This window comes from Saccopteryx leptura, unplaced genomic scaffold, assembly GCF_036850995.1.
Source record: "Saccopteryx leptura isolate mSacLep1 unplaced genomic scaffold, mSacLep1_pri_phased_curated manual_scaffold_41, whole genome shotgun sequence".
NCBI lineage: Eukaryota > Metazoa > Chordata > Mammalia > Chiroptera > Emballonuridae > Saccopteryx > Saccopteryx leptura.
Window position 1 is genome coordinate 277,263 of NW_027095723.1, and position 24,003 is coordinate 301,265.

The 24,003-nt window shown below is 50.8% G+C and overlaps 1 protein-coding gene across 1 annotated transcript in view; it reads left to right on the forward strand.

Annotated features, from left to right (window-relative positions):
* The first annotated feature begins 10,042 nt into the window (after positions 1–10,042).
* MUC16 (mucin 16, cell surface associated) overlaps positions 10,043–24,003 on the forward strand; it is a 142,097-nt gene continuing 128,136 nt past the window's right edge. Inside the window, exons 1-8 of the mRNA XM_066358084.1 lie at positions 10,043–10,085; positions 12,108–12,224; positions 13,869–14,147; positions 14,748–15,029; positions 15,627–15,782; positions 16,509–16,913; positions 17,382–17,498; positions 20,028–20,435. Coding sequence (XP_066214181.1) covers positions 10,043–10,085; positions 12,108–12,224; positions 13,869–14,147; positions 14,748–15,029; positions 15,627–15,782; positions 16,509–16,913; positions 17,382–17,498; positions 20,028–20,435 — 1,807 coding nt within the window. The remainder of the gene's footprint in view (positions 10,086–12,107; positions 12,225–13,868; positions 14,148–14,747; positions 15,030–15,626; positions 15,783–16,508; positions 16,914–17,381; positions 17,499–20,027; positions 20,436–24,003) is intronic.

Sequence of the window (24,003 nt, forward strand, 5' to 3'; positions counted from 1 at the left end):
AGTGCACTTCTATTTTCGCTTAGAATCTGCAGGTACTTCTAAAGCAAATTCAGTACCTTTTAGTCAAAACCCACCTTTCTCCAGTCCAGATATGAGTAAGCAAGATAATACTTAAAAGGGCAGGTTGAAGGAAGATAACAACTCTTTTTTAAATTAATTAACAGAGTGATTTAACATTTGTATACCTTACAAAGTGGGCACCACAATAAATCTAGTAACCTTCCGCTACTGTACACAGTTATTACAATACTATTGACTGTGTCCCCTATGCTGTACTTCACATCCCCATGACTTATTTTATACCTAAAAGTGTGTACTTCTTAATCCCCTTTCCATTTTCTCCCCAACCCCCACTCTTCAATTTGTCCTCTGTATCTATATGCATTTCTTTCTGTTTTGTTTTGTTTGTTGAATTAGTTTGTTTTTTAAATCCTCCATATAAATGAAATCATGTGTCCTTCTCTGCCTAACTTAATTTCATGCAACATAATACCCTCTAGGTCCATTCATGTAGTCATAAATAATAAGATTTCTTTCTTTCTTTATGACTGAGTAATATTCCATTGCATCTATATTAAATCCTCTTTATCAATTTATTTATTAGTGGACACCTAGGTTGTTTTCATTTCTTGGCTATTCATATAATCTTTCTTTTTTTTTTTTTTTTTTTTTTTTTTTTTTCATTTTTCTGAAGCTGGAAACAGGGAGAGACAGTCAGACAGACTCCCGCATGCACCCGACCGGGATCCACCCGGCACGCCCACCAGGGGCGGTGCTCTGCCCCCCAGGGGGTGATGCTCTGCCCATCCTGGGCGTCGCCATATTGCGACCAGAGCCACTCTAGCGCCTGAGGCAGAGGCCACAGAGCCATGCCCAGCGCCCGGGCCATCTCTGCTCCAATGGAGCCTTGGCTGCGGGAGGGGAAGAGAGAGACAGAGAGGAAAGCGCGGCAGAGGGGTGGAGAAGCAAATGGGCGCTTCTCCCATGTGCCCTGGCCGGGAATCGAACCCGGGTCCTCCGCACGCTAGGCCGACGCTCTACCGCTGAGCCAACCGGCCAGGGCCCAAATAATCTTTCAATGAACATAAGAGTACATATATATTTTTTCAAATTTGTGGGGGGTTGTTTTTTTTGGATGAATACCCAGAATTTGAATTGCTAGGTTATACTGTAGTACAAGTTTTAACTTTTTAAGGCATCTCAGGCATACTGTTTTCCAAAGTGGCTGCACCAGTTTACAATCTTACCACCAAGCACAACAGTTCCCTTTTCTGGACATTCTTGCCAACACTTGTTATTTATTGTCCTTTTCATGACAGCCATTCTGATATCTCATTGTGGGGTGTGTTTGTTTGTGTGGTTTTTTTTTTTTTGTATTTTTCTGAAGTGAGAAGTGGGGAGGCAGAAAAATAGACTCTCACACATGCACCCGACCAGGATCCATCTGGCAAGCCCACTAGGGGGCGATGCTTTGCCCACCTGGGGCGTTGCTCTGCTGCAACTGGAGCTATTCTAGTGCCTGAGGTGGAGGCCATGAAGCCATCTTCAGTGCCCAGGCCAACCTTGCTCCAATGGAGCGTTGGTTGTGAGAGGGAAAGAAAGAGATAGAGAGAAAGGAGAGGGGGAAGGAGGGAGAAGCAGATGGGTGTTTCTCCTGTGTGCCCTGGCCAGAAACCAAACCCAGGACTTCCACACATCAGGCTGATGCTCTACCACTGAACCAACTGGCCAGGGCCTCATTGTGGTTTTGACTCGCATTTCCTTGATGTTGAGTATCTTTTCATGTGTTCATTGGCAATCTACATGTTCTCTAGAGAAACATCTTTTCAGGTCCTCTGCCCATGTTTCAATAGACTTTTTTTATGTTGAGTTGTTATCAGTGATTTATAGATTTTGCATATTAACTCTTATAAGATAAATCATTTGCAAATTTCTTCTGCTATTCAGAAGGTTAAATTTTTGTCTTGTTAATGGTTTCCTTTGCTGTTCAAAATAAGCAATTCTTTTTTTCTTTGCAAGAGAAAGAGAGTGTCACAGTCAGGGACAGACAGATAGGAAGGAAGAGACATGAGAAGTATCAACTCATAGTTGCAGCACCTTAGTTGTTCATTGATTGCTTCTCATATGTACATTGGCCAGGGGATTTCAGCTGAGCCAGTGACCCCTTGCTCAAGCCAGTGACCTTTGGGCTCAAGCCAGTGACCATGGGGTCAGGTCTATGATAACTACGTTCAAGTTGGCAACCCTGAGCTCAAGCCAGATGAGCCCATGCTCAAGTCGGTGACTTCAGGGTTTTGAACCTGGGTCCTCAGTCTCCCAGGCTGAACCTCTATCTACTGCACCACCACATGGTCAGGCAAACTAAGCAATTCTTGATTGCTATTTTTTTTAGCTACAAGTTTTTTTTGTTTGTTTGTTGTTGTTTTTTTTTGTATTTTTCTGAAGCTGGAAACGGGGAGATAGTCAGACAGACTCCCACATGTGCCCGACCGAGATCCACCCAGCACGCCCACCAGGGGGCGACGCTCTGCCCACCAGGGGGCGATGCTCTGCCCATCCGGGGCGTCGCTCTGTTGCGACCAGAGCCACTCTAGCGCCTGAGGCAGAGGCCATAGAGCCATCCCCAGCGCCTGAGCCATCTTTGCTCCAATGGAGCCTCGGTTGTGAGAGGGGAAGAGAGAGACAGAGAGGAAGGAGAGGGGGAGGGGTGGAGAAGCAGATGGTCACCTCTCCTGTGTGCCCTGGCTGGGAATCGAACCCGGGACTTCTGCACGCCAGGCCGACGCTCTACCACTGAGCCAACTGGCCAGGGCTAGTTACAAGTTTTAACTATTATAACATCTGTCCAGAGTTCAGCTGAGCTGGAGTGAGAGCACTGAGCTGCCAAGAGTTGGAATACTCGATTAAAATAACAAGCCAAACGATGAAAATAATCAAGCCCTTAACCACTTACTTTGATAGTATAAGCAAGAGGTAAAACTGAAGACAGCACTAACTCCTCTCTGTTCTATTTTCTCCATGGATTGTCATGTAGTTTGAGGACCAAGGGGATTAGCATAGATGTGAGGGTGGTCTCACTGTAGTGAGAACCTTGAACAAAAAGCTCTTCATATTTTTGGGGCTCAACAGTCAGGAAGATGGGGAGAGGGAAAGCTAAGAGTGAAAAAATACGGAATCAAAATGGGAAAAAGTATCATAAAGTTTTCTCTCTCTGCCCCCTGATAAATCAAGAGAGCACAACAGAGTCACAGCAGAAATACTCCAAATAAGGAGACTGAGGAATGAAATCTCTGGACTGGGAATGCAAATATGCCTAAGAGCAAAGCTGATCAAGAAGAGCCAAAGTCCTTGGTGGCCACACTCTTGAGTGACTGCAACATATGGGCTGTTCACCAAATCTGGTGGAGGGAGGACAGATGTCCTCTTTTATTTTATCTTTTTCCTTAAGGGGAGAAGCAGGGAGGCAGAGAGACAGACTCCTGTATATGCCCCAACTGGGATCCACCTGGCAAGCCTACTAGGGGGTGATACTCTGCCCATCTGGGGCCATTGCTCCATTGCTTGGTAACAGAGCTATTTTAGCTCCTGAGGCGGAGACCATGGAGTCATCCTCAGTGCCCAGGACAACTGGCTCCAACCAAGCCACAGCTGCAGGAGGGGAGAAGAAGAGAGAGAGAGAGAGAGAGAGAGAGAGAGAAAGGAGAAGGGGAAGGGTGGAGAAGCAGATGGTTGCTTCTCTTGTGTGCCCTGACCAGGAATCAAACCCAGGACATCCACACACCGGGCCGACACTCTACCGCTGAGCCAAACAGCCGGGGTCCAGATAGTCTCTTTGTAGCTAATATCCTTGAAGTAATGTCTTGTGGTTGGGTCTGAAAAATCACACATAGGTTTTTAACCAGGAGTCAGATTTCTCAATAACTGCAATAATATTGTGATATTAAATTTAATTTACATATAAATATTTAAAATAAGTGAAGGTATAAAAAGAATGATAAAAACCTTACAGGTTCTAAGGACACAGTTTTGCAAAAGTTCTTCTGCTTGAGACCAACCAAATCAACAAAAAGCTTTTCATTACTTATGCCCATGGTTGAGAGTTTGATTGAATTATTCTTTAATTAAACCTTTAAATCTTTAAATGCCAGATATTACTTAAATGCCTCTCAGAGACAAATGAGGATATTGCTGAGCCAGTGTCCAGTAAGAATGTTCCTCAGGGACTCATATTCCAAGGGGATGGAAGAGTAACACCTCTATTCCCTTCTCCTCCCGGGAGTGGTGGGGCAAGGGCATTGACTCAGGGCGAATATGGAGGCACCGCGTGGCCCATCGGGAACTCCAAATCTCTTATGACTGCGATCAGCCTGAGTAAGCATTAGCATCCTCTCTGTTTCCTTCAAAGCTGTCTCTTTAGGGTCACTGCTCCTCACCTTGGGGGTTAGAAGATGGATTGTTTAAGGAAGAACATAAACTAGGTTTGAAATAGGTTTCTTGGACTTCTTGTCATTCTTTTCTGAGAAAGTTGCTTATTTTTCCTTGAGAATTTATTAACTGAGCAGTTTTATTTTTTCAACTTAGTAATATATATGATTAGTATCTAATTAATTTATCAGGAATAAATGCCACAGAGTAGTTCTCTATACATGTTCTCTAACCCCAGTGTGAAGGATCGCTCTAATTCAGACCATCCTGAATCCTTGCACTCACAGGGAGGACACACACAGACTTGGATAACATAGGCCACTTTTGCTATGTAGGATAAAGGTTCACTATCCTTGGCTAAGATGAGATTCTTAGAGGATGTCCCAGGGGATTGCCCTGCAGGGCACGGCTATTCTTGCCCCTGTGCCACTTAGCTCTTCCACTACAAATAAACAGGAAAAGAATTCACGCAATGAGATTGGAGTTAAGAATATTAAAAATAAAATAATGATCTAATCTTCCTAGTTGTCTTCCTATTCAAATATGCTCTTAAGAGGCTTTAAAGAAAATTAGGGTGTGGAAAGTCTGGTGGACAGGAGAGTAGTAAGCAGAAATAAATAGTTCAGCAAAAAATAACTTAAAAACAGACTTTAAAGCAAAATAATAAAGAAACTTGATAGACAAAGTCAACAATTTAGGGAGACTACATCATACAAATACCACCAATTTAGGGCATTGACAAATAAGATCAATGTAAGATTTCCCTAATTAAATATAATGAGACAAAGAGCTGACTGAACTACACAATTATGCATTTTATTCTGACCCAGCTCCATTTATGATAACATCAGATATGCCCATGGAAACGGCCAGACTCCCGAGCTCTACAATGAAGACGAAGCCTGCAGAGAGGACCCTCACCATCTCTACAGGTCCCCCCGAGGCTGCATCCCAGGGCACCACTCGCCTGGACACACCAACCACAGCCTCCTTCTCAGCGACTCCCTCGGCTGCCACTCCAAGTTTCACACACACAGAGGTGACAGCTCTCATGAGCAGAGGTCCTGAGGATGTCTCAAGGACAAGTCCTTCATTGCTGGAGCAAAGCAGGTTTTCCTCCCAGGAATCTGTTCCAGACACAAAATCACTTCCTCCAGTTTCTCCCACAAAACCAGAGAGGGGCCCCACCTCCCATTCTCCCTGGACCTCACTCCCAGCTCCGGGTCTGCTGACTGCCCAACACATGCTGGGCACAAGCTTGGGCCATAAAGCCCAGTCACCTCCAACTGTGAGGGACAGCATAGTAGTCAACACACCTGCCACCTCTGAAGCCTCCACAGAGAGAGGGGCAACTTCCCTTGTGACCAACAGAGCTGTAAGCAATGTGGGGACCACCAGCTGTGGCAAGAAAACACATCCCTCTGTCCCCTCTGGCAAAGGGCCATCCAGAGTCTCTTCTCCAGTAGATCCTTTTTCGATCCAAAGGGAAACTACAATTTCTACACCAGTGCCTGGCTCTTCTGATACTACAGGATTTGAGACAGAGTCAACATCCTCCACAACCCACGGAACGAGGGAACTCAGCATGTCCCAACCATTGGGCTCAGGCATGGAGACAATAACCGGCTCTTCCAAAACGCCCCCCGAGGGTGCGGACAACATCCCAAAGACTGAGGACAGCATCTCAAGCAGGACATCCGATTTAGTCCCTGCTTTCTCCAAGGTAACATCAGAAACATCCATGGCAATGGCCAGGCTCCCTACCTCTTCCACCCAAACAGAGCCTGCAGAGAGGACCCTCACCACGCCTACAGGTTGGCCAGGGGTTACATTACAGGACACCATTTCCCTGGACACGTCACCCACGGCCTCCCTGCCAACGACAACCTTGGCTGTCATTCCAAGTGTCACCCACACAGAGGTGACATCTCTCAGGAGCACAGGTCCTAAGGATGTGTCAAAGACAAGTTCTTTCTTGGTGAAGGAAAGAGGCTCTCTCTCGTGGGAGTCCATTCCGGCCACAACATCTCCTCCTTCAGTTTCTCCCACAAAACCAGAGAGTCACCCCACCTCCCCTTCTCCCATCACCTCTTTTCGGGCTCCTGGCCTGCTGACTGCCACACAAATGTTGGGAATAAGCTGGGGTTCTTGGACCCAGTCACCTCCAACTGTGAGAGACAGCATGGTACTTGGCACACTGGCCACTTCAGAGGTCTCCACAGACAGAGGAGCAACTTTCCTTTCCAACAACACAGCTGTGACCAATGTGGAAACTACCAGCTCTGGACATGAAACACATTACTCTTTCTCTCCTAACACAGGGCCATCCAGAGTCTATTCTCCAGTGGTTTCCTCTTCCACTGAAAGGGAAACCACCATTTTCAAACCAGTGCCAAGCTCTTCTGACTCTACAGGATTAGAGACAGAGTCAACATCCACCAAGACTTCTGAAATGAGGTCCTCTCACCCAGTAGACTCAGCCATGGAGACAATCACCAGGTTTTACGAAGTGCCCCCAGAAGGTGCCACCAATGCCCCGAGGATGGAAGACAGCTCCTCGAGCCGGACATCTTATTCTGTCCCAGCATTCTCCACAGAAACACCAGACATGCCCACAGCAATGGCCAGGCTCCCTACCTCTTCCACCAAGACAGAGACGACCTTCACCGTGCCTACACGTCCTCCCAAGGTGGCATCACAGGGCACCACAATTCTGGACACATTACCTATGCCCTCTCTGCCAACGCTGACCTCGGCAGTCACTTCAAGTGTCACCCAGCCAGAGGTGACAACTCTCATGAGCAGAGGTTCTGAAGATGTGTCAATGACAAGTCCTCTCTTGGTGAAGCAAAGCAGCTCTTCCTCACTGGAGTCCCTTCCAGCCACAATCTCACCTCCTTCATTTACTCCAAGAATACCAGAGAGTGGCCCCACCTCCCCTTCTCTCTGGACCTCACTTCCAACCCCTGGCCTGCTGACTGCTTCACACTTGTTGGGCACAAGCGTGGGTCCTGGAGTCCAGTCATCTCCTATTGTGAGGGACAACATGGCAGGTGACACACTGGCCACTTCTGAAACCTCTACAGACACAGGGGCAACTCCCCTTGACAAGAACAAGGCTGTGACTAATTTGGGAACCATCAGTTCAGAACAGGAAACATATTCCTCTGTCCCCGCTGGCACGGGGCCATTCAGAATCTCTTCACCAGTGGGTCCCTCTTCCATCCAAATGAAAATCGCCGTTTCCAAACCAGTGCTTGGCTCTTCTGACACTACAGGGTCTGAGACTGAGTCAGCATCCTCCACGAACCCCGGACCGAGAGAGGTCAGCACCTCCCAACCGTTGGACTCAGCCAGGGAGACAATAACCAGATCTTCCGAAGTGCCCCATGAGGGTGCAACTGATGTCCTTAGGAAGGAGGATAGCACCAACTGGACATTCGATTCGGGCCCTGTTTTATCCACAGTGAAACCAGATATGCCCACGGCAACAGCCAGGCTTCCTACCTCCTTCAACAGGAATGAGCCTTCGGAGAGGACCCTCACCATGCCTACAGGTTCCCCCAGGGTTACATCCCAGAGCACCCCTCCACTGGGCATGTCAAACACGGCTTTCAGGCCAGCGACTCCCTCGGCTGTCACTCCAAATTTTACCCACACAGAGGTGACAACTCTCATGAGCAGAGGTCCTGAGGGTGTGTCTAGGACAAGTTTATCCTTGGTAGAGCAAAGCAGCTCTTCTTCACTGAACTCCATTCCGGACATAACCTCACCTCCTCCAGTTTCTCGCACAGAACCAGAGAGTGGCCCCACCTCCTCTTCTCCCGTGACCTCACATCTGGACCTGGGTCTGCTGACTTCCGCAAACATGTTGGGCACAAGATTGAGTCCTGGAGTCCAATCACCTCCAACTCTGACAAACACCATAGTAGTCGACACACGGGCCACTACTGAAGCCTTCACAAAGAGGGGGGGACCTTCCCTTGTGACCAACACAGCTGTGACCAATGTGGGAACCACCAGCTCTGGACAGGAAACATATTCCTCTATCTCCGTTGGCACGAGGCCGTTCAGAATCTCTTCGCCAGTGGTTCCCTATACCATCCCAATGGAAACCACCGTTTCCAAACCAGTGCCTGGCTCTTCTGACACTACAGGGTTTGAGACTGAGTCAGCATCCACAGCGACCTCTGGACCGAGGGAGATCGGCACCTCCCACCCGTTGGACTCAGCCACAGAGACAATCACCACATCTTCCGAAATGCCCCATGAGGGTGAAACTGACGTCCCTAGGACGGAGTTCAGCTCCTTCAGCCAGACGTCCTTTTCAGGTCCTGCTTTCTCCACAGTGACACTAGACACGCCCACGGCAACGGCCAGGCTCCCTACCTCCTTCAACAGGAATGAGCCTGGGGAGAAATCCCTCACCACACCTGCAGGTTCCCCCGGGGTTACTTCCCAGGGCACCACTCACCTGGACATGTCACCGGTGGCCTCACAGACAGCCACTCTCTCGGCTGCCACTCCATATTTTACACAAGCAGAGGTGACAACTCTCATGAGCAGAGGTCCTGAGGATGTATCAAGGACAAGTCCTTTTTTGGTGGAGCAAAGCAGCTCTTCCTCCTTGGAGTCCATTCCAGCCACAAACTCACCTTCTCCAGGTCATCCTACAAAACCAGAGAGTGGTCTCACCTCCCCTCCTCCCATGACATCACTTAAGGCCCCTGGACTACTGACCACCACACACATGATGAGCACAAGGTCAGGTCCCGCAGCCCAGTCACCTCCAACTGGGAGGGACAGCATGGTAGTCAACACACCGGCCACTTCTGAAGCCTCCACAGAGGGAGCCGCAACTTCCCTTGTGACCAACAGAGCTGTAAGCAACGTGGGAGCCACTAGCTCTGTGCAGGAGACATATTTTTCTGTCCCCGCTGGTACAAGGCCATCCAGAGTCTCTTTTCCAGGAGTTCCTTCTTCCATCCAAATGAAAACTACCATTTTCATACCCGTGCCTGCCTCTTCTGACACTACAGGATTTGAGACAGAGTCAGCATCCTCCAAGACAACCGGACCGAGGGCGCCCAGCACCAGCCAGCCATTGAGCTCAGCCATGAAGTCAATCACCAGCTCCTCTGAAGAGCCCCCTGAGGATGCCACTGATATCCCCAGGACGGAGGACAGCTCCGTCAGTCGGCTGCTCTCTTCAGGCCCAGTTTTCTCCAAGGTGACGACAGACATGCCCACAGCAATGGCCAGACTCCCTTATTCTTCCACCAGAAAAGAGCCTGCGGAGAGGACCCTCACCACCCCTACGGGAACTCCTGGGGCTACATCACAGGACAGTTTTTCCCTGGACACGTCACCCACGGCCTTCATTGCAACAACAGACTTGGCTGTTTCTCCAAATATCAACCACACAGAGATGACAACTCTCACGGGCACAGGTCCTGAGGATGTGTCAAGGGAAAGTCCTTTCTTGGTGGAGGAAAACAGTGCTTCTTCACTGAACTTCGTTCTGGACACAACCTCACCTCCTCCAGTTTCTCCCTCAAAACCAGACAGTGGCCCCACCTCCCCTTCCTCCATGACCTCATATCTGGCCCCAACCCTGATGACTGCCACATACAAGTTGGACACCAGCATGATTCCTGGAGGTGAGTCACGTCCTGCTGTGAGGGACAGCATGGTAGTAGACACACAGGCCACTTCTGAGACCGCCACAGTCAAAGAGGCATCTCCTTCTGCCACCAACACAGCTGTGACCCATGTGGGAGCCATAACCTCTGGACATGAAACACATTACTCTGTCCATCCTGGCACAGGGCCATCTCGTGTCTCTTCTCCAGTGGTTCCATCTTCCATCCAAATGAAAACCACCATTTCCACACAAGCGCCTGGCACTTCTGACATTACAGGATCTGAGACAGAGTCAGCATCGGCCACAACAAGCAGACCAAGGAAGACCGGCACCTCCCAAACATTCAACTCAGCCACAGAGACAATCAATGTCTCTTCTGAAATGTACTCTGAAGGTACAATTAATGTCGCCAGGCCAGAAGATACGTCCTCCAGCAGGACGATTTATTCAGGCTTTGCTTTTTCCACGATGACATCAGACATGCCCAAGAAAATGGCCACACTACCTACCTCTTCCACTGGGACAGAAGCAGTGGAGAGGACTCTCACCATGACTGAAGGTTCCTATGCAGGGACCTCAAGGAGCACCCCTCTGCTGGACACATCAATCACGGCCTCTCCCCCAGTTAATCCCTTGGCTGTCACTCCAAGTTTTACTCATGCAGAGGTGACAACTTTCATGAGCAGAGATCCAGAGGACGTGTCAAGGACAAGTCCTCTCTCGGTGAAGCGAAACAGCTCTTCCTCACTGGAGTCTCTTCCAGCCACAATCTCACCTCCTTCAGTTTCTCCAAGAATATCAGAGACTGGCTCCACCTCCCCTTCCCCATTCACCTCACTTCCGGCCACTGGCCACCTGATTGCTTCGCACTTGTTGGGCACAAGCTTGGGTCCTGGAGACCAGTCACCTCCTACTGTGAGGGACAGTATGGTAGTCACCACACCAGCCACTTCTAAGACATCTTCACACACAGGAGCAACTCCTCTTGCCAAGAGCAAGGCTGTGACCAATGTGGGAACCAGCAGCTCTGGACAGGAAACATATTCCTCTGTCCCCGCTGGCACAAGGCCATTTAGAATCTCTTCACCAATGGTTCCTTCTTCTATCCAAAGGGAAACCACTGCTTCCCCACCAGTGCCTGGCTCCTCTGACACTACAGGTTTTGAAACAGAGTCAGCATCGTCTTTGAGCCCTGGACAGAGTGAAACAAGCACCTCCCAGCCTATGTGCTCAGCCATGGAGACAGTCACCGGATCTTCCCAAGTGCCCCCTGAGGGTGTGACCAACATCCCCAGGATGGAGAATACGTCCTCAAGGAGCACGTTTTATTCAGACCCGTTTTTCTCCACGAGGACACCAGACATGCCGAAGCCAACAGCCAGGCTCCCTACCTCATCCACAAGGTCAGAACCTGCAGAGAGGACCCTCACCATGCCGACGGCTTCCCCTGGGGCTACATCACGAAACACCCCTCCCTTGGACTTATCAGCCACAGTCTCCTTTCTGGTTACTTCCTCGGCTGTCACTCAAACTTTAACCCACGCAGAAGTGACATCTTTCCTGGGCACAGGTCCTGAGTATGTGTCAAGGACAAGACCTTTCTTGGAGCAGGAAAGCAGTTTCACTTCGCCAAATTTTGTTCTGGACACAACCTCATCTCCAGTTTTTCACATAAAACCAGAGAGTGGCTCCACCTCTTCTTCTCCTGTGACCCCACATCAGGTCACAGGCCTGGTGACAGCCCCACACAAGTTGGGCACAGTCTTGGGTTCTGGAGTCCAGTCACTAACTGCAGTGAAGGAAACCATGACAGTCTACACACCAGCCACTTCTGAAGCTCCCAAAGACACAGGGGCAACTCGTTTTGCCTACAACACAGCTTTGACCTATGTGGAGACAAACAGCTCTAGAAATGAATCACATTCCTCAGTCACTCTTGGCACAGGGCCATCCAGAGTTTATTCTCCAAGAGTTCCCTCTTCCATCCAAAGGAAAATCGTCATTTCCACACCTGTACCTGGCTCTTCTGACACTACAGGTTCTGAGACAGAGTCAGCATCATCCACGAACCCCAGACTGAAGAAGACCAGCACCTCCCAGCCTCTGGGCTCGGACATGGAGATAATCACCATCTCTTCTGAAGTGCCCCATGAGGGTGCGACCAACATCCCCAAGGTGGAGGAAACTTCCTCCAGCAAGACGTTTTATTCCTGCCCTGTTCCCTTCGTAGTGACACAAGACATGCTCATGTCAATGGCCAGGCTTCCTACCTCATCCACCAGGACAGAGCCGGTGGAGAGGACCCTCATCACACCTTCTGGTCCCACTGGGGCTGCATCTCAGAGCACCACTTTCCTACACACTTTACGCATGGCCTCCTTGAAAGCAACAAACTTGGCTATTACTCCTAGTTTAGCCCACGCAGAGGAGACAACTCTCATGAGCAGAGGTCCCCATGATGTATCATGGACAAGTCCTTCCTTGGTGAAGCAAAGCAGCTCTTTATCCTTGGAGTCTATTCAGACCACAACTTCACCTCCTTCAATTACTCCAGGAAATCCAGAGAGTGGCCCCACCTCCCCTTCCCTCTGGACCTCACTTGCGGCACCAGGCTTGCTGACCTCCTCACACATATTGGGCTCAAGCTCAGTTCCTGCAGCCCAGTCACCGCCAGGTGCGAGTGACAGCGTGGTAGTCGACACACCGGGCACTTCCGTAGTATTTACTCAGAAAGGGGCAACGCCCCTTGTGACCAACAGAGCTGTAAGCAATGAGTGGACCACCAGCTTCGGGCAGGCAACATATTTTTCAGTCCCCGCTGATAGGTCTCCTAGTGACTCTTCTCCAGTGGTTCCTTCTTCCATCCACAGTGTAACCACCATTTCCATACCAGTGCATGGCTCTTCTGACACTACAGGACTTGAAACAGAGTCAATATCTTCCATGACCCCCGGACTGAGGGAGACCAGCACCTCCCAGCTGTTGGGATCGGCAACAGAAAAAATCACCAGCTCCTCGGAAGTGTCCCCTGAGAAAGCGACCAACATCCCCAGGAATGAGAACAGCTCCTCAAGCAGGATGTTCTATTCAGGTCCTGTTCCCTTCACTGTGACGCAAGACATGCCCAAGGCAACGGCCAGGCTTACTACCTCTTCTACCAGGACAGAACCTACAGAGAGGAGTGTCACCACGCCTTCAGGTCCCTCTGGGGCTGCATCAAATGTCACCGGTCATTTGGACACATCAACCTTGGCCTCCCTCCCACTTACTTCCCCGGCTGACACTCCAAGTTCCACCCACACAGAGGAGACAACTCTCATGAGCAGAGGTTCTGAGGATTTGTCAAAGACAGATTCTGCCTTGGTGGTGCAAAGCAGCTCTTCCTCGCAGGAATCTGTTCCGGCAGCAAACATACCTCCTCCAGTTTCTCCAGCAAACCCAGAAAACGGCCCCACCTCCCATGCTCCCATCACCTCACTTCTGGCTCCTCACACGCTGACCGCCTCTCACATGTTGGACACAAGCTTGGGTTCTTGGGCCCAGTCACCTCCAACAGTGAGGGACACTACTTTCATTGACACACAGGATACTTCTGAACCCTCCAAAGACACAGGAGCAACTTTTTTTTCCACCTACACAGCTGTGGCCAATGTGGGAACTATCAGCTCTAGACACAAAACACATTCCTCTTTCTCTCCTGGCACAGGACCAGCCACAGTCTCTTCACCAGTGGTTCCCTCTAACATCCAAATGGAAACCACCATTTCCACACCAGTGCCAAGCTCTTCTGACACTACAGGATTTGAGACAGAGTCAGCATCCTCCACAACTACCGGAACGAGGAAGACCAGCATGTCCCAATCATTGGGCGCCAAAGAGACAATCACCAGCTTCTACATAGTGCCCCCCGAGGGTGGGACCGACGTCCCCAGAATTGAGAACAGCTCCTCGAGAAGGACATCCTTTTCAGTCCTGGTTTCCTCCACAGTGACACCAGACATGCCCAAGGCAGCAGCCACGCTCCCTACTTCTTCTGCCAGGACAGAGCCGGTGGAGAGGCCTCGCACCACGCCTACAGGTCCCTTTACACCGACCTCAAGGGGCACCCCTATGCTGGACCCATCAAGCACGGCATCTCTGCCAGCTTCTCCCTCAGCTGTCACTCCAAGTTTTACTCATGCAGAGATGACAACTCTCATGAGCAGAGGTCCTGAGGATGTGTCAAGGACAAGTCCTCTCTCGGTGAAGCGAAGCACCTCTTCCTCACTGGAGTCCCTTCCAGCCACAATCTCACCTCCTTCAGTTTCTCCAAGAATACCAGAGAGTGGCTCCACCTCCCCTCCTTCGGTCACCTCATTTCCAGCCACTGGAAACCTGACTGCTTTACACTTCTTGGGTACAAGCTTGGGTCCTGAAGCCCAGTCACCTCCTACTTTGAGAGACAGCACAGCAGTCGACACACTAGCCACTTCTGAAACCTCTACAGACACAGGAGCAACTCCTCTTGCCAAGTACAAGGCTATGACCAATGTGGGAACCAGCAGCTCTGGACAGGAAACATATTCCTCTGTCCCCAGTGGCACAAGGCCATCCAGAATCTCTTCACCAGTGGTTCCCTCTTCTATCCAAAGGGAAACCACCGTTTCCCCACCAGTGCCTGGCTCCTCTGACACTACAGGGTTTGAAACAGAGTCAGCATCGTCTTCAGCCCCCAAACAGCAGAAAACAGGCACCTCCCAGCCTATGCGCTCAGCCATGGAGACAATCACCGGATCTTCCCAAGTGCCCTTTGAGGGTGTGACCGACATCCCCAGGATGGAGAATACCTCCTCAAGGAACAAGTTTTATTCAGGCCCTGCTTTCTCCACGATGACACCAGACATGTCCAAGTCAACGGCCCGGCTCCCTAGCTCATCCACAAGGTCAGAACCTGCAGAGAGGACCCTCGCCATGCCGACAGGTTCCCCTGGGGCTACATCACGGAACACCCCTCCCTTGTACTCATCAACCATGGCTTCCTTCCTGGCTACTCCCTCAGCTGTCACTCCAACTTTAACCCACGCAGAAGTGACATCCTTCCTGGGCACAGGTCCTGAGTCTGTGTCAAGGACAAGTCCTATTATGGTGCAGGAAAGCAGTTCTTCTTCGTCAAATTTTGTAGTGGACACCTCACTTCCTCCAATTTTTCTCACAAAACCAGAAAGTGGCTCCATCTCTTCTTCTCTTGTGACCTCACATCAGGTCACCGGCCTGGTGCCCACACCACACAAATTGGGCACAACCTTAAGTTCTGGGGTCCAGTCACCGGCTACAGTGAGGAAAATCACGGTAGTCAACACACCAGCCACTTTTGAAGCTCCCAAAGACACAGGGGCAACTCATTTTGCCTACAACACAGCTTTGACCTATATGGGGACAAACAGCTCTAGAAATAAAAAACATCCCTCTGTCCCTCCTGGCACAGGACCATCCAGAGTCTATTCTCCAATAGTTTCCACTTCCATCCAAAAGAAAATCGTCATTTCCACACCAGAACCTGGCTCTTCTGACACTACAGGTTCTGAGACAGAGTCAGCATCATCCACAAACCCCAGACTGAAGAAGACCAGCACCTCCCAGCCTCTGGGCTCGGACATGGAGACAATCACCAACTCTTCTGAAGTGTTCCCCGAGGATGCGACTGATATCCCCAGGATGGAGGACAGCTCCTTCAGTCAGATGCCCTATTCAGGCCCAGTGTTCTCCACGGTGACGACAGACATGCCCACAGCAATGGCCAGACTCCCTAAATCCTCTACCAGAAAAGAACCTGCGGAGAGGACTCAAACAACGCCTACAGCAACTCCCGAGGCTACATCACAGGACATTATTTTTGCAGAAATGACAGCCATTGCCTCCATTTCAACAACAAACTTGGCTGTCCCTCCAAATATCAACCACGCAAAGGTGACAACTCTCATGAGCAGAGATCCTGAGGACGTGTCAAGGGCAAGTCCTTTCTTGGTGAAGCAAAGCAGCTCTTCCTCACTGGAGTCCCTGCCAACCATAATCTCACCTCCTTCAGTTTCTCCAAAAACTCCAGAGAGTGGCTCCACCTCCCCATCTCTCATCACCTCACTTCTGACCACTGGCCACCTGACCGCTTTAAACTTATTGGGCACAAGCTTGGATCCTGGAGCTCAGTCACCTCCTACTGTGAAGGACAGCATGGTAGTCAACACACCGGCCACTTCTGAAACATCTACACACACCAGACCAAGAACTCTTGCCAAGAACAAGGCTGTGACCAATGTGGGAACCAGCAGCTTTGGACAGGAAACATATACCTCTGTACCCTCTGGCACAGGGCCATTCAGAATCTCTTCACCAGTGGTTTCCTCTTCTATCCAAAGGGAAACCACCATTTCCCCACCAGTGCCTGGCTCCTCTGACACTACAGGTTTTGAAACAGAGTCAGCATCGTCCTTGACACTCGGACAGAGGAAAACAATCAGCCTCCAGCCTATGCGCTCAGCCACAGAGACAATCACCAATTCTTCTCAAGTGCCCACTGAGGGTGTGACCGACATCCCCAGGATGGAGACTGCCTCCACAAGGTTTTATTCAGGCCCTGCTTTCTCCATGATAACACTGGACACGCCCAAGCCAACAGCCAGGCTCCCTACCTCATCCACAAGGCCAGAACCTGCAGAGAGGACGCTCACCTTGCCTACAGTTTCTCCTCGGGCTACATCACGAAACATTCCTCCCTTAAATTCATCAACCACGACCTCCTTCCCGGCTACTCCCTCGGCTGTCACTCAAACTTTAACCCACGCAGGAGTGACATCTTTCATGAGCACAGGTCCTGAGTATGTGTCAAGGACAAGTCCCTTCTTGGTGCAGGAAAGCAGCTCTTCTTCATCAAATTTTGTTCTGGACACAACCTCATCTCCTCCAGTTTCTTTAACAAAAATGGAGAGTGTCTCTACCTCCTCTTCTCCCGTAACCTCGCATCAGGTCACACTGAAGACGACCCCGCACAAATTGGGCACAACCTTAGGTTCTGGGGTCCAGTCACCAGATACAATGAGGGAAATCACTGTAGTTAACACACCAGCCACTTCTGAGGCTTCCAAAGACACCGGAGCAACTCGTTTTGCCTACAACACAGCTTTGACTTATGTGAGGACCAACAGCTCTAGAAATGAAACACATCCCTCTGTCCCTCCTGGCACAGGGCCATCCAGAGTCTATTCTTCAATAGTTCCCTCTTCCATCCAAAGGAAAATCACTGTTTCCACACCTGTACCTGGCTCCTCTGACACTACAGGTTCTGAGACAGAGTCAGCATCATCCACGAACCCCAGACTGAAGGAGACCAGCACCTCCCAGCCTGTGGGCTCAGACGTGGAGACAATCACTATCTCTTCTGAAGTGCCCCATGAGGGTGCGACTGAAATCCCAAAGTTAGAGGAAACTTCCTCCAGCAAGATGTTTTATTCAAGCCCTGCTCCCTTCATGGTGACACAAGACATACCCATGTCAACGGCCAGGCTTCCTACCTCATCCACCAGGACAGAGCCAGTGGAGAGGACCCTCATCACACCTTCTGGTCCCACTGGGGCTGCATCTCAGAGCACCACTATCCTGAACACTTTGCCTATGGCCTCTCTGAAAGCGACAACCTTGGCTATCACTCCTAGTTTAACCCACACAGAGGAGACAACTCTCATGAGCAGAGGTCCTGAGGATGTATCACGGACAAGTCCTACCTTGGTAGGGCAAAGTAGCTCTTCATCCTTGGAGTCCATTCAGACCACAACTTCACCTCCTTCAATTACTCCAAGAAATCCAGAGAGTGGCCCCACCTCCCCTTCCCTCTGGACCTCACTTGCGGCACCAGGCTTGCTGACCTCCTCACACATATTGGGCACAAGCTCAGTTCCTGCAGCCCAGTCACTGCCAACTGTGAGGGACAGCATGGTAGTCAACACACCGGGCACCTCTGAAGCTTTCACAGAGAGAGAGGCAACTTCCTTTGCAAGCAGCAGAGCTGTAATCAATGTGGGAACCACCAGCTCAGCACAGAGAACATACTATTTGGTCCCCGTTGAAACAAGGTCATCCAGAGTCTCTTCTTCAGTGATTCCTTCTTCCCTCCAAAGGGAAACCACCGTTTCCACACCAGTGACAGGTTCTTCTGACATTACAGGATTTGATACAGAGTCAGCATCATCCACGACCCCTGGACCGAGGGGGACCAGCACCTCCCAGCCATTGGGCTCAGTCAAAGACACAATCAGTGGCTCTTCTAAAGTGCCCCACAAGAGTGCGACTGATGTCCCCAGGATTGACGACAGCTCCTCGAGGAGGACATCCCTTTCAGTTCCTGCTTTAACCACGGTAACACCAGATATGCCCACGGCAACAGCCAGGATCCATACCTTCTCCAACAGAAATGAGCCTGTGGAGAGGACTCTCACTGTGCCTACAGGTCCCCTTGCAGCTTCCTCATGGGGCACCCCTCTGCTGGACACATCAAGCACAGACTCTACTACAGCGACTCCCTTGGCTGTCACACCAAGGTTTACCCATGTAGATGTGACAACTCTCATGAGCAAAGGTTCTGAGGATGTGTCAAAGACAAGTCCTATCTCGATGAAGCAAAGCAGCTCTTCCTCACTGGAGTCCCTTCCAGCCACAACCTCACCTCCTTCAGTTTCTCCAAGAATACCAGAGAGTGGCTCCACCTCCCCTCCTTCAGTCACCTCACTTCCGGCCACTGTCCAACTGACCACTTCACACTTGATGGGCACAAGCGTGGGTCCTGGAGCCCAGTCACCTCCTACTGTGAGGGACAGCACAGTAGTCGACACACCAGCCACTTCTGAAACATCTACACACACAGGAGCAACTCCTCTTGCCAAGAACAAGGCTGTGACCAATGTGGGAACCAGCAACTCTGGACAGGAAACATATACCTCTGTTGCCACTGGCACAGGGCCATCCAAAATCTCTTCACCAGTGGTTCCCTCTTCTATCCAAAGGGAAACCACCATTTCCCCACCAGTGCCTGGCTCCTCTGACACTACAGGTTTTGAAACAGAGTCAGCATCATCCTCGACCCCTGGACAGAGTGAAACAAGCACTTCCCAGCCTATACACTCAGCCATGGAGACAATCACTGGATCTTCCCAAGTGCCCCCTGAGGGTGTGACCGACATCCCCAGGATGGAGAATACCTCCTCAAAAAGCACATTTTATTCAGGCCCGTCTTTCTCCACGAGGACACCAGACACGCCCAAGCCAACAGCCAGGCTCCCTACCTCATCCACAAGGTCAGAACCTGCAGAGAGCACCCTCACCATGCCGACAGGTTCCCCTGGGGCTACATCACGAAACATTCCTCCCTTAAATTCATCAACCACGACCTCATTCCCGGCTACTTCCTCGGCTGTCATTCCAACTTTAACCCACGCAGAAGTGACATCTTTCCTGGGCACAGGTCCTGAGTATGTGTCAAGGACAAGTCCCTTCTTGGTGCAGAAAAGCAGCTCTTCTTTGCTAAATTTTGTTCTGGACACAACCTCATCTTCTCCAGTTTCTCTAACAAAACCAGAGAGTGGCTTCACCACCCCTTCTCCCATGACCTCACATCAGGTCACAGGGCTGGTGCCCACACCACACAAATTGGGCACAATGTTAGGTTTTGGGGCCCAGTCACCAGCTATAGTAAGAAAAACCACGGTAGTCAATACACTGGCCACTTCTGAAGCTTCCAAAGACACAAGGACAACTCGTTTTGCCTACAACACAGCTTTGACCTATGTGGGAACAAACAGCTCTAGAAATAAAAAACATCCCTCTGTTTCTCCTGGCACAGGGCCATCCAGAGTCTATTCTTCAATAGTTCCCTCTTCCATCCAAAGAAAAATCACTGTTTCCACACCTGTACCTGGCTCTTTTGACACTACAGGTTCTGAGACACAGTCAGCATCATCCACAAACCCCAGACTGAAGACCAGCACCTCCCAGTCTCTGGGCTCGGATGAGGAGACAATCACTATCTCTTCTGAAGTGCTCCATGAGGGTGCGACCGACATCCCCACGGTGGAGGAAACTTCCTCCAGCAAGATGTTTTATTCAGGCCCTGCTCCCTTCATGGTGACACAAGACATACCCATGTCAACAGCCAGGCTTCCTACCTCATCCACCAGGACAAAGCCGGTGGAGAGGACCCTCATCACACCTTCTGATCCCACCGGGGCTGCATCTCAGAGCATCACTTTCCTGAACACTTTACCCATGTCCTTCCTGAAAGCAACAACCTTTGCTATCACTCCTAGTTTAACCCACACAGAGGAGACAACTCTCATGAGCAGAGGTTCCGAGGATGTATCATGGACAAGTCCTTCCTTGGTGGAGCAAAGCAGCTCTTTATCCTTGGAGTCCATTCAGACCACAACTTCACCTCCTTCAATTACTCCAAGAAATCCAGAGAGTGGCCCCACCTCCCCTTCCCTCTGGACCTCACTTGTGGCACCAGGCTTGCTGACCTCCTCACACATATTGGGCACAAGCTCAGTTCCTGCAGCCCAGTCACTGCCAACTGTGAGGGACAGCGTGGTAGTCAACACACCGGCCACTTCTGAAACATTTACAGAGAGAGGGGCAACACACCTTGTTATCAACAGAGCTGTAAGCAATGAATGGACCACAAGCTCTGGGCAGGAAACTTATTTTTCAGTCCCCGCTTGTAGGTCTTCCAGTGCCTCTTCTCCAGTGGTTCCCTCTTCCATCCAAATGGCAACCACCATTTCCACACCAGTGCGTGGCTCTTCTGACACTACAGGATTTGAAACAGAGTCAGTATCTTCCACGACCCCCGAACCGAGGGAGACCAGTACCTCCCAGCCGTTGGGATCAGCCACAGAGACAATTACCAGCTCTTCCGAAGTGCCTGCTGAGAAAGCGACCAACGTCCCCGGAACTGAGAACAGCTCCTCAAGAAGGATGTTTTATTCAGGCCCTGCTCTGTCCAAGGTGATGCCAGACACGCCCAAGGCAACAGCCAGACTCCCTATTTCTTCCACCAGGACGAAGCCTGATGAGGGGACTGTTATCATGCCTACAGGTCCCTTTGCAGTGACCTCAAGGCACACCCCTTGGCTGGACACATCAAGCATGGCCTCTCCCCCAGTTACTCCCTCGGCTGTCACTCCAACTTTTACTGACACAGAGATGACAACTCTCATGAGCAGAGGTCCTGAGGACATGTCTAGGACAAGTCCTCTCTCGGTGAAGCAAAGCAGCTCTTCCTCACTGGAGTCCCTTCCAGCCACAATCTCACCTCCTTCAGTTTCTCCAAGAATACCAGAGAGTGGCTCCTCCTCCCCTTCTCCTGTCACCTCACTTCCAGCCACTGGCCACCTGACCGCTTCATACTTGTTGGACTCAAGCGTGGGTCCTGGAGCCCAGTCACCTCCTACTGTGAGAGACAGCACGGCAGCTGACACACCAGCCACTTCTGAAACCTTTACAGACACAGGAGCAACAACTCTTGCTAAGAATAAGGCTGTGACCAATGTGGGAACCAGCAGCTCTGGACAGGAAACATATTCCTCTGTCCCCGCTGGCACAAGGCCATTTAGAATCTCTTCACCAGTGGTTCCCTCTTCTATCCAAAGGGAAACCACCGTTTCCCCACCAGTGCCTGGCTCCTCTGACACTACAGGTTTTGAAACAGAGTCAGCATCGTCTTTGACCTCCGGACAGAGGGAAACAAGCACCTCCCAGCCTATGCGCTCAGCCATGGAGACAATCACCAGCTCTTCCCAAGTGCCCCCTGAGGGGGTGACCGACATCCCCAGGATGGAGAAAAGCTCTTCAAGGAGCAAGTTTTATTCAGGCCCTTTCTGCACAATGACACCAGACACGCCCAAGCCAACGGCCCAGCTCCCTAGCTCATCCAGAAGGTCAGAACCTGCAGAGAGGACCCTCACCATGCCGACAGGTGCCCCTGGGGCTACATCATGGTTTGACTCATCAACCACGGCCTCGTTCCCGGCTACTCCTTCGGCTGTCACTCCAACTTTACCCCACGCAGAAGTGACATCTTACATGAGCAGAGGTGCTAAGTATGTGTCAAGGACAAGTCCTTCTTTGGTGGAGCAAAGCAGCTCTTCCTCCTCGGAGTACATTCTGGACACAAATTCACCTCCTTTAGTGTCACCCACAAAACCACAGAGTGGCCCCACCTCCCATTCTCCTTGGACCTCACTTCTGGCCCAGGACCAGCTGACTGCCTCACACATTTTCCACACAAGCTCAGGTCTTACAGCCCAGTCACCACGAACTGTGAGTGACAGCATGGTAGTTTACACACCAGCCACTTCTGAAGCTCTCACAGAGAGAGGAGCAACTCTCCTTGTGACCAACAGAGCTGTAACCAATGTGGGGGCCACCAGCTCTGGGCAGAAAACATATTTTTCGGTCCCTGCTGGCAGGTCTTCCAGTGTATCTTCTCCGGGGGTGCCCTCTTTCATCCAAACAGCAACTACCATTTCCACACCAGTGACAGGCTCTTCTGACTCTACAAGATTTGTAACAGATTCAGCATCATCCATGTCCCCCGAACCAAGGGAGCCCAGCACCTCCCGGCCATTGGGCTCAGCCACAGAGAGAATCACCGGCTCTTCTGAAGTGCCCCCCGAGAAAGCGACCAACATCCCCGGGACTGAGAACAGCTCCTCAAGCAGGATGTTTTACTCAGGCCCTGCTTCCTCCACTGGGACACAAGACACGCCCAAAACAATGGCCAGTCTTTCTACTTCTTCCACCAGAACGGAGCCTACAGAGAGGACTGTCACCACCCCTACAGGTCTCCCTGGGGCTACATCACAGATCACCGATCAGCTGGACACATCAGCCATGGCCTCCCTCCCACTTACTTCCCCGGCTGACACTCCAAGTTTCACCCACGCAGAGGAGACAACTCTCATGAGCAGAGGTTCTGAGGATTTGTCTAGGACAAATTTTTCCTTGGTGGTGCAAAGCAGCTCTTCCTCGCAGGAATCTGTTCTGGCAACAAATTTACCTCCTCTAGTTTCTCCAACAAATCCAGAAAGTGGCCCCACCTCCCATGCTCCCATCACCTCACTTCTGGCTCCTCACCAGCTGACTGCCACAGACATGTTGGGCACAAGCCTGGGTTCTTGGGCCCAGTCACCTCCAACAGTGAGGGTCAGCACTGTCGTTGACACACCGGACACTTCTGAACCCTCCGTAGACACAAGCACTACTTTTTTTGCCACCAGCACAGCTTTGACCAATGTGGGAACCATAAGCTCTAGACATGAAATACATTCCTCTTTCCCTCCTGGCACAGGACCATCCACAGTCTCTTCACCAGTGGTTCCCTCTAACATCCAAATGAAAGCAACCAGTTCCACACCAGTGCCCGGTTCTTCTGACACTACAGGATTTGAGACAGAGTCAGCATCCTCTATGACTGCCGGAATGAGGGAGACTAGCACCAGCCAGCTGTTGGGCTCAGCCAAGGAGACAATCACCAGCTCTTCCAAAGTGCTCTCTGAGGGCATGACCAACATTCCCAGGATGGAGGACAGCTCCATCAGGACGTCTCTTTCAAGACCTGCTTTCTCCACGGTGACATCAGAAATTACAACAGCAATGGCCTGGCTTCCTACCTCTTTCGCCATGACAGAGCCTGTGGAGAGGGCCCTCACTACACCTACTGGTCATTCCAGGACTGAATCACAGGAGAACACTCCCTTAGACACATCAGCTATTAACTGCGGGCCAGCGACTCCCTCAGCTGTTATTTCAAGTGTCACCCAAACAGAGGTGACATCTTTCATGAGCCGACGTCCTAGGTATGTGTCAAGGACAAGTTCTCTCTCGGTGAAGCGAAGCAGCTCTTCCTCACTGGA